Here is a 15,027-nt window from a genome sequence, read left to right as displayed (position 1 = left end):
CTTAGAAGGTATGATTATAAGATGAGGCTGACCCCTCAGGACTTATGTGTCAACTTCACTGCATGTCTTTCTTCCCTTTAACACACTCAGATGTGTTACTTTAAAATCACCCACAGCAGCACCCTGTATGAGGGAATACCTCATGTGTTTAAACTGAAATCAGTATATCCCTACTACGTATCCACCTAGCTCTTGGCTGTGCTCAGAAAACCTTCATCCTGGAAGGACGGGGCTTTGCCCTTTGGAAGCTGCCCTGTCCTCCTGGCGTGGGCACACTCATCGCCTGCCGGAGTGTCAGGCTCTGCCGTCCTGAGGAGCCACCCCGTGGGGGGGGTCCAGGAACGCCCAACGCATACCAAGCAGATCAGCTCTAAAACATTCCCCGCACCCCGTCTTCTGCTTCAACTGGAGCAGACAAAGAAGACCCAACTCTGCAAGAACAGAAATTTCTTATCACTGCTTGCCATCACTTTTTAAAAAATAAATCAGAACGGAGAGCATCTCCACACATAAAGCATACTTTTAAATCCCCAACAGTTATAAATCACAGTAGTATTAAACGATTTAAGATTGTCAAAATAAGTATTCCCATCCTTACTGTTTGTTGGTTGGGCGAAGGGGACTGGTCAAGTAGATCTCAGTCAATATTGGTAATATTTGATCTTGTTTATGCTTGTATGAGACAAAAATTAAATAAGGCTTCAAATAAAATATAATAAGCTTCAAACTACTATTTCGCACCTTCCTGTTGCTTTTACAGTAGGACCTGGATCGCCTCCAGCCCAAGCCCCCTCACCAACACCCGCGCGGAACCAAACTGGCGGACCCGCGCCTCTCCTTGGGGCACCTCCCGCAGCTGGGAGGGAGGGAGGGCGCGCACCGCCTGCCTTTGTCCAGTTACACCACCAGCTCCTCGTCTCGGACCCCCGCAACCACACTCACAGACGCCGAACTCCCACACGGTACACAAGGGAAAACCCAAGGCCACAGAGGTCAGTGAGCGACGTGCACGCAACAACCGGGCAGGGCTGACACAGAGCCCGGACCTCAATCCCCACTCAACCCCGTGTTCCTCCTGCCGCGAGAACAACAGGCAGGCCGGCTCCTGCTCATCTTCACAGACGGCCTGTCCTTAGCGCAGCACACAGCACGGCAGCCATTCAACAGATGATGGAAATACATGAAAAATGTATGAGCAGGCAACAAGACTCCATGGGAAAAACATGGACTTTAAGGTCATGCTTTTGGAAACAACTGCCAGCAAGTGGCCCTGGGGTGGTCCCCTGGTCTAAGTCTTTGTTTCCTCATCCGCAGAAGCGCTGATGAGATTACAGGTGACACGCTCTGAGCTCCTGGCCCAATGCCTGCCACAGGGGAAGCACTCAGAGCTCTGCCGTCACTACGCTGCCTCTCGCTGTCACATTCAAAATGTCTCCAAACTTATAACACTAATTGGCACAAAAAGTTACTGTCCAATAAAGCATCCATTGGCCACATGTGGCTATTTTAGTGGGAATTAATTAATATTAAGCAAAATAAAAAGTCCAGTTCCTCAGTCACATTATCCACCTTTCAAGGACTCAACAGCCACCTTGTCCAGTGGCTACCATATTGGACGTCACAGATCTGGAATATTCTCAGCATCCCAGGGGAGCTCTGGAGCAGGGCTGGTATACACAAAGCACTCTGCAGGCAAGCACGACAGCTAGGACAGCAGTCCTCGTGTGTGCACACTTCCTTCAGCATTTCAAATACAGCAAAAATCCTCCAGGAATGTATTCAGATATGAATCTTTCTCCTGAAACACATAATTATCTAATCTAATGGTTTAACGTGCAAAAGTCAGACAAGTCTTAAGATGAAACGGAGGCTAGCCAAAGCTCAGTGTTTGAAAAAATATAAATAAAACTTAGGAAATGTGGATTTTCCAGAGTTTAGGCTGGTATCGACATATTCTACAGGCAAAAAGCTCTGTAAATGCAAAACCACTGTCTTCATCACATGACACTGTAAACATTCGCTAGAATAAAAACCTCAACATCTACACTGTCAGCAGCACATGAAACTAACATCCCATTAACTTTCAAAGCCCCATACTCTAGAAACTAAATACAATACCAGGGGCTAAAAACACATATTCAACAGCTCATTTTTTCTCTATTACCCTGTATAGAAAAAACTAAGATTCCTAGACTTCCAAAATGTAATTAAATTATTCATAACACTTTGCTACTACTATTACCAAATTAAAACCTTAGTATTATTTCTTCCTGCAAAGACAGAATCAAGCAGTGGTTAGGGAACCGCTGTTAAACCACCCGCTATTCCACAATATTAAATGAACACACAGTCTCGAAGTTTTAAAAGCCTGGGGCTCCGCCAGCATTGCCACCGGATTATGCAGACAGAAAATATGACCAGAAAGAGAAGACAAACCCCCCACATAAAGAAAATACTTGTAACCAAAAAAGTACGTGTAAGTAAGCCTTATGGAGCTGTAGAGCTAAGGGAGAAAGTAAAACTATGGGCAATTTTTGAAGGCAAAGTAATAAGAGTAAAACATACTGGTAAATACCGGTAAGTGAGAAGGAGATGCAGAGGAGTCCCTGGAAGAAAGAAATACGGAGCTTTACCCAGGAACATTTCTATGCGCACTGCACGTTTCCTCAGTTACTCAGTATTCAGAAGACACTTTCCCATTTATATGTAAATCGCCTTACACTGTCAAGTCAAATTGAAACTAAATCCAATAGTGTACAAACTACACTTTTTTCTTAAAACATTTTAGTATTAGTAAGTTTTCGCAAATGCCTCTACAATCAAAGTAGTACTCCAATACTAAATAAAGCACATCTTTATATACCAAGATCCTGTCTTGTAAAATTTTAAGGGGCCATAATTAAATAACTTCCAAAATTTAGAAAGCCTCCTTCCCAAATAAATAAATGAATAAATAATTCTATCCAACAGGTACCTTTGGTTACCAAGCCAAAAGAGACACAGCACTCATGTCCTCTTAAGAGATCAGCATTTTCCCATGTTTCTACACTCTAAACGTGTTGCAGATTAACTGAAAGTGCAGAGGCCATTTAGAACCGGGAACAATCTTAGCATCTGATACCCTCCCTTCATATGGAAATGCCATTCAGGGGTTCCACTTTCATGGGGACAAAGTGCTTTTTGATAGCGGGTGAAATGTAAACCTCCTGAGAAAGGCACTACTGTCCCCCAGAACTACGTACCGGTGTGCACCACAGTAACCCACGTGGCGGACACTCCAAGGTTTAGAAGACAGATTACAGAAAAAGTTTTTTCAGAGTCAAATTTCTCAGAGTTGGAATTTTTGCCAAATAATAAAAATGAGAAGGCAGGTCTTAAGCCATGAAGAAATTAAAGCCTACTCAATCCCAGAAGAAGAATAATTTAAAAATAAACCTTACTACTCACAGAATCTACAAATAAAAATACAATGAAATATCTGCAACTCATTAATATCATTTGCTATCTATCTTTACAATATTCATAACGTTTTCTTCTGCAATTAAACTAAGTAATTTTATATATCTTCTACTCTTTGATCCATCACCTAATCATCTTAATAACACTGACTTTTATAATGCCTGGTATTTAGAAAATAGAAAGGTTAGCAAATATTCAAAACTGGAAATCTATAAGGAATAAAGAAAATAAGACCCATCCAAGTTGCTAACTGTACAGTCTGTTCTATAAGGTGCAGTTTTAATTTCCATAACAATTTCCTGGTGTAGCGGATGCACACTGAACACGAAGTGTGGCCATGTCTCAGGTCACTCTCGTCCACGTGGAAAGAGACACTCGTGAGCGAAGCCACCACGACGGTTCGGTCAGCTCTGCCCACATGATCACCATTTACTAAGATAAAGACTTTACATACGTGTCGAGTATATATTACTGAGCTGTTTTAATATCCCCAAAACATGTTAGTTTTTGCCACTAACACCTAGATTTTCAAATATATTCTTAATATCTTCCTTAAGAAAAGGAATATTACAAATGAAATCCAAAATTTGGCGATGTTCCATTTGGTAAAAACAAAATCCTGTAAAAGACCAAACATAATTAATTCAACAATGCACTCGGCCTTCAACAATGCCCACAATTCTTGGCAACTGTTTGACTGGTATGGATAAGTACCACTTCCAAAACACGGCCTGCCCTCCTGAAGTCCACACCATGAGCACGAGACTACGACCTTAAAGTTTTATGGCCATCAGTACCCACTCCCACGTCCCCAGTTTTTAGCAGCTCTCTGTTATCCAGGGATCCTCCATGCACAGTAGGTAAGATTCTCAGCCTCCTCAATCCCACTGATCTCCACGTCAGGTTCCCTTTAGGAGGGTGAGACCAGGCACTTATCTACTTGAAGAGCGCAAGTCAGGACCGACCGCATTTGGACCACACCTCCTCGTCCTAGCGCTTTTCCCAGTCCATGGAGCCAAGAGCCAGGAAAGGCTCTGGCGAGTCAAGTCAGGCTCTGGCTCAGCTTCTGGCTTGGCCCTTGGCTCTCAGGAGAGGGCCTCTTCTAGTTCTTGGCCGTAAACAGCAGTGAGAATGCTCATCTCAAACAGCACCGCTGGGTCTGACCCCACTGCTCCTCCCACCCCACACTAATGGAGAACACACCACACGCCCATCAGACTGCAACTGTGGCACCGCCCAAAGCTCCTCTGCCGCAGCCGTCGCTTCAACTCACGACGCTGGCCACCGTTCCCACCATAACGGCCCAACCCCTCGCTTCCACAGCTGGTTCTGTAATGGCTCAGGCTTCTCCCTGATGGGCAAACAGTAATAAAATTATGCTGGTCTCAACAGATGCGCGATGACTGATGGTCTCTACCAAGGCGTGACCAATTCTGTCAGTTTTTAGTCCTCATGTGTATCCCAGACACCTCCTCACTTAAATGAACTAATGTCCCCAACTGAGGTCAAGGTAAAAGCCATCCTCTCCAACACTATTTCACACGTCCTCCCCTATTTTTCCTGCTGCCTAAAAAAAGGATTATTAGTCTTCCTTTCCAACACTGTCCTTTTCCCCGGGAGGTCCCTTTCCTTCTTCCTTCATGGGCCTCTACCACACTGCTGCCATTTTAGGACTGTCATCCTTCCGGGTGGTTTCCACTACCATGACAGTAACAACAACTCTCAAACCTACATCTCCACATCCTGCTCCTGGATCTGACAGAACTGTCTGTCTTAGACCAATCCAGTACATGACAGATTTACATAAGGTATCAGCTCATACCAGTCAGAATGGCCACCATTAAAAAGTCTACAAAGGATAAATGTTGGAGTGGGTGTGGAGAAAAAGGAACCCTCCTACACCGTTGGTGAGAATGTAAATTGGTACAACCAATTTACAACTCCAACTATGGAGAACGGTATGGAGGTTCCTGAAAAAAACTAAAAGTAGAGTTACCATGTGATCCAGCAATCCCACTCCTGGGCATATATCTGGAGAAAACCATAAATCAAAAAGGTACATGCACCCCAATGTTCACTGCAGCATTATTTACAATAACCCAGACATGGAAGCAACCTAAATGCCCATCGACAGAGGAATGGATAAAGAAGATGTGGTACAGATATACAATGGAATATTACTCAGCCATAAAAAAGAACAAAATAACGCCATTTGCAGCAACATGGATGTACCTAGAGATTATCATATTAAGTGAAGTGAGTCAGTCAGAGAAAAGATAAATATCATGTGATATTGCTTATACGTGGAAAGTAAAAAATGATACAAATGAACTTATTTACAAAACAGAAACAGAGGAGTAAAAGATTTCCCAGCTTAAAAAACAAAAAACAAAAAAAACCAGAAACAGACTCACAGACATAGAAAACAAACTTACGGTTACCGATGGGGATAGCAGGGAGGGTGGCGGGGGTGTAGATTAGGAGTCTGGGATTAACGTATACACAGTACTATATACAAACTAGATAAACAACAAGGACCAACTGCATAGCACAGGGAACTATATTCAATATCTTGTAATAACCTATAATAGAAAAGAATCTGAAAAAATATATATACACGTGTAACTGAAAAAATAAAGGGACTTGAGCATCCACTGATTTGGGTCTCAGAACCAGTCCTCCACAGATACCAAGGGACGCCTCTATAATCACAGATGGAAAAGAAAGGAACACAGTTTATAAATGTCAATACAGTGACCAGAATTAATTCTACCATGCAGTAATTACAAAATCACTAATTTCCTCCATCTTTTAAACATTAAAACATCTCACAAAAAAGTGAATTTGGCTTTCTGTCCCTTTTGGATTAGCACTGTTTGGTTTTGACTAAGGTTATTAATACTCTCCATGATGTCATTTAGAGAGCGGCTTCTTTAGTTTGATATAGAAACAAATGTGTTTAGAAGTAAAGCTTATAAATAACTGTGTAACCTTGGTGTGAAGCAGGTTAGGCAGCAATGGATAACAAACCTGGTACAGAGGAACTTCCATCCTCCACAGACAAACCACTCTAGGCCTCTCTTTCTTCGCATGATCCTAGCTCGCGGTAACTTGTGGTAATCACTTTCGTCATTCTCAAAGCCTTCTTCAGACATCATTAGTGGCATTTCATCCAAATGGGCAGACTCATCTTCCAGCTGGTACCTGCATAAAGGAAAGAACAGAGCACTGAGGCAGGCCAAGCAGTCTTCTGCGTAGAATACGGGTCTCGCTTAGGGCAAGAGCTGGCCCAATTCTACTAATCACACTTTTCTTTTTCCCTCATACTAAGCTGTCTTCAGGGGAAGCAAACCATTACACATAACACTGCACAGTAATGCTACTTTCCTTTGCAAAAAAACTTAACCAAGGTAAGCAGGAAAGGAAAGGCTGTCCAAGAAAGCTGCCGTTACCATGCCGTGAGCGGAACCCTCCAAGCAGCCTTCCATGTGTAGTTGTTGTATCTACGTAAAAGACCATTCTTTTGCTGTTTCTGTATGCTTGCAATATCTTATCATGAACAACTGGGGAAACTATATTCAAAGGACAGAAATTTTAAGACTGGAATAGATGTCCACTCTCCATTACTTCTTCCATCTACAGCTCCTCCATCTCTTCTCCTGCCACTGCCTCTAAGACCTGTGGTCACCTGGACACTTGTCATTTTCTCCATCACTACTATCTTCTTTCTCTAGATCTCCCGTCACTCTCGAAAGCCGACATTTTGGACAAGAAGGCCTACAGAAGGATGGACAATGATGAGTGCTACTCCAGATAATCAGGAACATCTAACAGCACTAGCACAATTTCCATTCTGCTCTGAACTTCAGTAAAATGCATCTCCTACAGTATATGACAAGCTTTATGTCTGCAGTTAGCTATCTTTTCAGCCATCCTTCAGGGACCCGTGTGCGTGTGCACGTGTGTGCGGCCTGTGCGTGGGTGGGTGGGTGCCTGTGTGTGTGCTGGTGCACATGTGAGTGTGTGGCAACGGGGCCATGTAGCACTCGCCTACTAGGATTCCGCGAAAAGGTCAGCAGGCAAGATTCCCAAAGCCTCTATCTTCATGAGACTTTATTCTTAACATAAGTGCCTAGCTGTCAAGAATCCAAGCCCAAATGGAATTCAATGATGGAAAAAAGTCCTTGGACGTGAAGGCCAATGCCAACCTCCCACCTAAGTTTCTGTACCGTCTTCTCAACATTTGGTAACTAAAAAAGAGTCCAGCGAGTGGACTTACCAGGTTACTCAGTTATCCCTACAGGGAAGACATTTATAACTCCCCATTAAAAAATATTTCAGCGAGTATATCTGTGCACAGCACTTCTCCCATATTTTAGATGAATTCTTTCAGAGAGTCCCAGGACTAGAATTGTTATGTACAGTCATAAGCTCTAAAATACTTGATACGTATCGCCAACTGCAAATTTAAACTCCCACCAATATGAGAGCTATGAGAAATACCAAAAACACTAGAAGCAATTTACCTTAGCCTTATCAGACTCGGGCTGAATACACTTACTTATTTAAGGGGAAGAAGATCACCTTTGGTGTCTCACGGGGTCCTACACTACCAATGAACTATGGCCGAGGCTGCTCCCCTCTTGCACGGAAAACTCAATTTAGCTGGACGCATTTCGGAAGGTAAGAGGGGCAGCAGGGGCGGCCCGCGCAGACGTAAGATCAGGGCCTCTCGCGAGCCTGGAAAGGCAGAAGGAACTTGGCAGTGGAGGCCCTTGCAAATCACAGGAAAGACAACCATTTCAGGTGAGAGGCAAACATGAGATTCACTCTGCACTCTGGCTGCCCTGGAGAACTGGTCGAGGCAGAGCTGGAGCCAAGCAGGAGGCCACTGCAAGAGTCCAGGACAGAGACAGACAGTGCTTGGACAAAGGAGCTGGAGAAAAAAGGAGAGAAGTGGGTAGATTCGGGGCATTTAAGAGCTAGAGCAGACAGACAGGTGACGCCTGACTATGAACTCAGAGGACACGAGAGCCTAAGGACGACCGGCCTGTATGGGAAGAAGGACGGCAGTACCGCTCAGTAGGACAGAAAACACTAGCAGGGGCAGGCTTCGGACAGCAGAGGGAGAACCCTGAGTTTGGTTTTACTCATTTTCAGTCTGAGGCCTCTGCAACATGACGCAGGCAGCGGCAGTAAATGGAGCGGGCCCGCCAAGGACGGGCAGGAGCTGGGAGGCCAGCAGTGGGAGGGAATCTATTCTTTGGCCCCACCAGCTCCTTTTTCCTTAGGAACCTGGCCCACTCCGCCCACCACCCGGGAAGGACTGCTGTGTAGCTGCCTGGGACCTCAAACCCTCCTGTGGTTGGTCGGGGACAGGCAGCCAACCAAGCTAAGCCACGGCTGTCCAGGAAAATTCTGCGGCTGGAGCTGAGAAAAAGGCGGCAGTCTCCCAGATAACTAAAGCTACTGTCTCCTGTGATAAGAGCTGTTGGAGGTCTGTGCCACTACGTAGAGTAAGAAACCCAGAAAACCAGTCTTCTGAAAGAGAAGAATGAATCAGACAGATATGTGTAAAATGAAAAAAATGTTTCATGTTTCTTGTTTCATGTTTCAAGATTAAAATGCTTAATCTTTCATGGAAGATTAAATATATAATCTACTTTCAATATCCAAAAAATTGCTTTTTTTTAAAAGCGTAAATCTACAAGAACAGAAAACGAAAGAGGAGATAACAAAATGTAAGAAGCTGGGGAAAGCAGATGGATGGATGGTAAACAACTAAGCAGAACCACGAAAATGGAGTCTGAAGCCAGCAGTGAAGAAACCAGAGAACCAAGGGATTGGAACCTCGGGACCCTAGCAGGGCTGAAGACCGGCAGCACCGGGTGCCTCTGGGAGGGGGCTGAAGGGACGCTGGAATAAGAACCGACTGAAAGCTCTGAGAGAAACATGTGGATCCTTACCTGCAGCCCCCCTCCCACCCAGCTAGGCAACCACCCCTCCGCTCCTCTGGGGAAGGGAAGCTGTGCTGAAAACAGAAGACTGAGTGAGGGGGCCACCGACCCGTCCCCCCCACTACCCTGCGGATTAACAATTCAGTGTGGAAGGGATGATGATGGTGATCAAAAGGAGAAGAAACCAGCACTGAACAGCTACTGACAGCTCAGACTCGCAGGCATTAATCTAGGCACTTCACTGTATTCATTTAATTCCCAGCTTTAGACAATTAACACAGAAAACCATACTGCAAGAAAGAACAAAAACTCAAATGTCCATAGACAAACGTGGACCATACACACAATGGGATACCATTCAGCCATGAAAAGGAAGAAAACTGATACAAGCTACAAGGAGAACCTTCAGGACATAATGCTCAGTGAAAGAAGCCGGACACGAGAAGACAAACACTGCATGACTCCACTTACATGAGGTCCCCAGAGCAGTCAACTCCAGAGACAGAAGGTAGACAGAGGTGAGCGGGCAGTGGGGGAGGGTGGAGGTCAGTGTCGAAGGGGCACAGAGTTTCAGTTTGGGAAGATGGAAGTTCTGTGGGTAGATGGCGGTGGCGGTTACACAGCAACGGTAACGTACTTAATGCCATTTACTGTGCATTGAAAAACGGTTAAGATGGTATCTCTTATGTTACGTATACTTTGCCACAATTTTTTAAAAAAGAACAAACTTCCGTAATTATTGTTGATGACACCCTGCTCCCCGGCAGCCACGTAACCGCTGGAAGACGGATATTCCCTCCCCACTACCCACACCCTCAGCGCGCCGAGCTAATTCCTACAACACGGTTTTACCTGCACTTACCACGAGGCCCTTTCTCCTCATCCTCCTGCTGGCTGCCACAGCCAGCGTGCTGCATCCTTACACACAGGGCAAGTTGGCTCAAGAGATCGATCGTTTGGGGAACAGGCTTGTCAATTAGACAACAAACCAGAATGAAAAAGAACTCCTGCAGGCGTCTTAGACGAAGGAGCCCCGGAAAATGGATGGCTACAGTTTACTGAGTCCTTACTACGGCCAGGCACTCTGGAGGTCTGTATTCTGCATCATCAAAGAAGAAAACTTTAAAGCAAATGAGAAAATGGGGAAAAATATGCAGCACATGACAGAAAAAACGATTCTTTATAAGCAGTTCTCACAAATCAATAAGAATCAATAAAAAAGCAAACACTTTGAATGACGCATGAACAAAGACAATTCACAAAGGAAGAAATACAGCTATACTTAGAAAATTACACTGCACCACATTAGGACCTTACAACAAACACTTGAGCGTCTACTGCGTGCTAGCGCTGTCCCTGCGGGTACAGAAGCAAAGAGGCACACGAAGCCCCTGCTCATACACAGCTTAGGTACTAACAGGACAAAAACAAGACGTAAACTATTTTCAAAGGGGAAAGTGCTAGGAAGACAATAAAGGGGGTGATGAGACCAGAAGTGACAGGAGGGGGTCTTCCTCAGATTGTCCAGGAGCCTGAGTCTCAAGAAGCGACACCGGGATGAAAAGCAGCCAAGCACACCAAGGTCTAGGAAGACCTAGAGGGGCTGCAGAGCCTGGAGGGCTGCAGGAGGGGAGACAGCCAGTGTGGCTGGAGGGAGCGAGCCGGGCGGAGCTGCGGCAAACGCAGCTGCAGATGCAGCGGGGCAAGCCCCACAGACTGGGAAGCCGAAAGGAAGAGCATAACGTGAATTCAAAGTGGAAGGGGAAGGCAGTGGAAGGCTTTAAGCCTGGGAAGAATTTCTGTTTTCAAAAAGGACGTTTAAAACATGCAAATTAAAACAACTGAAAAAATACCTCTTAACATCTGGCATGGCCAACAGTCTTGGATAACCAGGGACTCTTAATTGCTGGTAAGAATGTGAACAACTTTTTGGAGACTAATTTGTGAAGATGCATCGAAAGCCTTTTTTTTTTTGGTAATGCAATTAAACTTTAATGCACAGGTTCTATTATCTCATAAAATTAAAAATATATACAAGATATATTTACAAAGATAATGATTACTGTGCTGTGCTGATCACCCCAAAAGCCTGGAAAAACCTTAATATCAATGATTGGAGTTGCTTTTAATACATGATGGAATACCATATCATCACTAAAAACAAGAAGGCAGAAGATCTCTGGCTGAAAGCATTATGTCAGGAGAAGTAGCAGTCACTATTATCACCTCTCCTTTGAACACCTTACTCCACTAATCAAAGGGATACTCATTTTAATCTCTCCATATAATCTTCTACAAACAACTCCAATTACTACTGATACCATCACCGAACATCCCTACAGCAAGTGACCTATCATTTGAGATGGTTTAGGCAAAAAATTACATAATCTAAAACAGAACTAATACTTTTCCTCTCAAAAATTCCTTTTTTCTTACTTCTGTGTAAGATTACTTCTTTTAAAACAGTCAACTAGAAAATGAATATTTATACAAAATGTAATTAAAATTCAAAACACCACTTAAATATATTATAATATAGTATACAAAATGAGATTTTTAGTCTTTTTCATTAAGTTCTTTTAGCCATTGTGTTGTTTTTTAGCAAAAGTCACAATCTTATCAAGTTTAATGCTAGAAAAGCAGTACAATGAGTCTGAAAGATAATGAATATAAGCAACATCATGTTTAGTAACCTCAACTTCAGAAATGGAGCCTTTGAGCTGGCAAGCAATTTATTCCACTTCCAAAGCAATTTTCCTATTGTATTGAAAATTTTACCTCAGTATTTAAAAACAATAAGATGATGAATAATGGATTTTTCAGAGACAGGATAAGCAGAGAATCTTAAGTGTCTTTGTTGCCTGGTGTCATACACACTTAATTGGTTTGTCACTCAAGAAAGATCAACGTTTCCAGCAATTAAGTATAATTCTGGAAACATATTTTTAAAATGAGTAAAAACAGTGTGAACAAAGACGACAGAACGGATGATACTGAACCCAAGAGTACCACCACGGTAAGAACTGAGGACAGCTATCTCAGCTGCTGCCAAAGGTTTAAAAAAATTAGGAACTTTCAACAAAACATTCAAGTACTGGAAGATGAATAATTTACATGTATCTAAGTAAAAGTAGGTCAATACAATAACTACCTTAAACTCACATTTTTACCTTAAGTATCCAACAGCCTTATTGTTTCCACTTTGATGAGAAACATTTCTGAGAGTCAACTGATATTAAAGGGAGAAAAACATTTAAAATATCCCTAATGCTTAAACCTTCTTTAAGAAAAATAAACACCCCCTCTTTGCCTACATGTTAATAACGCAGAAAAACAAAGCGACAAAATGCTACAGAGAAATGTGTACATTTTCTTCATCAAATACAGCTTCCAAGTTCAACTGTGTCACTGATGAGTCATTAATGAGCAGCAAAACCGTATGAACTTCCGAAAAACTGGAACTCCTTCCTTCCTACAGCAGCAGAGGAGATGAACAAGGGAATTGTTTAAAAAAAAAAAAAAAATTTAAAGGAACAGCGCGAGAGCAGCGTGCCTTGACATCAGCAGCAAAGACAAGCAACAGGGACAACGGTCAGGCAGTCCCTCAAGCTGAGGCGCCCCGGCCACACACTGTGTATGCAGTAACCTTGGAGTTACTGACTCCTCTTACACAATGTTCTGTAAGAGATGAGAATACCAACTTCTCGAATAAGAAATTACACCAACACTATACATAAATGGAGACAAACTTCTGAATCAGAGTTAATGGTACGACATCTAACATATGTAAATGTCAATCTAGAAATTTACAGATGAGCAGGCCAGTTAGCTCAGGACACACACTCCAGTTGCCCAGAATGTGCTGTCCCAATCGCCAACTCTATCTTCATGCTGACACTGTCGGTTTAGAAAATTAAGTGAGACATTTCCATGCTGGCAAGTGTGAAGAATGTCGTAAACGTACGCGAACTAGAGCCCTTGTAAAGGAAATTAATTCTATAAATTTTAAGACTATGTCTCTGATTCCAAGGAATCCTGGGCCTGGGTACTTGGATAAATGCTATCTTACTAATCATTCTGTACTTTAAAAAAGCTTTCAGGGCTTCCCTGGTGGCGCAGTAGTTGAGAATCTGCCTGCCAATGCAGGGGATACGGGTTCAAGCCCTGGTCTGGGAAGATCCCACATGCCGCGGAGCAACTAGGCCCGTGAGCCACAGCTACTGAGCCTGCACGTCTGGAGCCTGTGCTCTGCAACAAGAGAGGCCGCGATAGTGAGAGGCCCGTGCACTGCGATGAAGAGTGGCCCCCGCTTGCCGCAACTGGAGAAAGCCCTCGCACAGAAACGAAAACCCAGCACAGCCAAAAATAAATAAATAAATTAATTAAAAAAAAAAAAAGCTTTCAATTGCAAACGATCACAGTAAAGGAAAAGTTTTCATCTTTACAGATAGTAAAATATTCTTTTATCATCATGATAATTGTAAAATTTTTAAGATTCAGAGAAAATTGTGGGTAGACATTCAATGAGAAAACTAACACTAAAAAAAAAAAAATGTGTTGCCTCTACCAAGAAATGTACTAATATTTTAGAGATAATCAGACAGTAGGCAGCTGTTCTCAGCATGAGTCTCTTTTTAAAAGAGACTAATAAAACAGAAGACTTAAATAAGGTCCACAGCCCCACAGCATAACACCAAAATGTCCAGCATACAAGCAAAAATCACTCATTACACCAAAAACCAAAAAATCTCAACTTGAATGAGAAAAGAGAATCAAGAGATGTTAACATCAAAATGATGCAGATGTTGCAATTATCTGACAAGGGTTTTAAAACATTCATCATAAAAATGTTTCAACGGGCAATACAAACATGTTGAAGCATATGCAAAAGAACAGAAAGACTCAGCAAAGAAACAGCTAATATAAATTAGTATCAACTGGAAATTTTGAAACGAGAAAAAAAAAAATAGCAGAGACTTAAAAACTGAATGGACAGGCTCAGCAGCAGAATGAAGGAGACAGAGGAAAAATCAATGAACTTGAAGACAGAACAACAGAAATCACCCAATCTGAACAGAAAACAGACTTAAAACAAATGAACAGAACTCATGACCATATGGCACTAAAAGATCTCACAAGGTGTCACTAGAGTATCAGAAGAAGAGAAAAAAAGAAGGTCCCAAACATAAGTATTCAAACAAATAAAAGCTGAAAAACATCTATTTAACAAAAGATTCAAGAAACTAAGTGAAACAGTATAAACTCAAAGAAATCTATGCTAAGGCCCATAATAATCAAACTACTGAAAACTAAAGACAAAGTTTGAAAGTAGTGAGAAATGATGATATCTTACCTACAAAGGAAAAATCATTCCAATGACATCAGATTTCTCATCAAGAATCATGCAGGCCAAAAAGGAGTGACATAACATTTTTCAAGTGCTCAACCCCAAACTGTATATCTGGTGAAAATATCCTTTAGGAATGAAGGGGAAATAAGACATCCTCAGATGAAGTAAAACTAAAAGATTTGTTTCCAGCAGACCTACCCTCAAAGTATAGCTAAGGAATTCTTAAAACAGGACAGAAACAATAAAATAAAGAATTTTGGT

At 42.6% G+C, this 15,027-nt stretch overlaps 1 protein-coding gene across 8 annotated transcripts in view; it reads right to left on the bottom strand.

Annotated features, from left to right (window-relative positions):
• The window catches only part of ATP9B (ATPase phospholipid transporting 9B (putative)), a 252,828-nt gene that overhangs the window by 199,526 nt on the left and 38,275 nt on the right, over nucleotides 1–15,027 (bottom strand). For 6 of the 8 annotated variants that reach the window (XM_068562639.1, XM_068562640.1, XM_068562641.1 and 3 more), the window contains exon 2: nucleotides 6,490–6,663. In XM_068562639.1, coding sequence (XP_068418740.1) covers nucleotides 6,490–6,626 — 137 coding nt within the window. In that variant the 5' untranslated portion in view covers nucleotides 6,627–6,663. Of the gene's footprint in view, nucleotides 1–6,489; nucleotides 6,664–10,278; nucleotides 10,516–14,769; nucleotides 14,865–15,027 lie in introns of those variants that run through there. The other 2 variants (XM_068562638.1, XM_068562643.1) reach the window with 2 other exon arrangements.

Source organism: Eschrichtius robustus, chromosome 14 (genome assembly GCF_028021215.1).
Source record: "Eschrichtius robustus isolate mEscRob2 chromosome 14, mEscRob2.pri, whole genome shotgun sequence".
Lineage (NCBI taxonomy): Eukaryota > Metazoa > Chordata > Mammalia > Artiodactyla > Eschrichtiidae > Eschrichtius > Eschrichtius robustus.
Note: the sequence above shows the minus strand (reverse complement) of the source record. Positions and strands in the feature narration are given on the sequence as shown.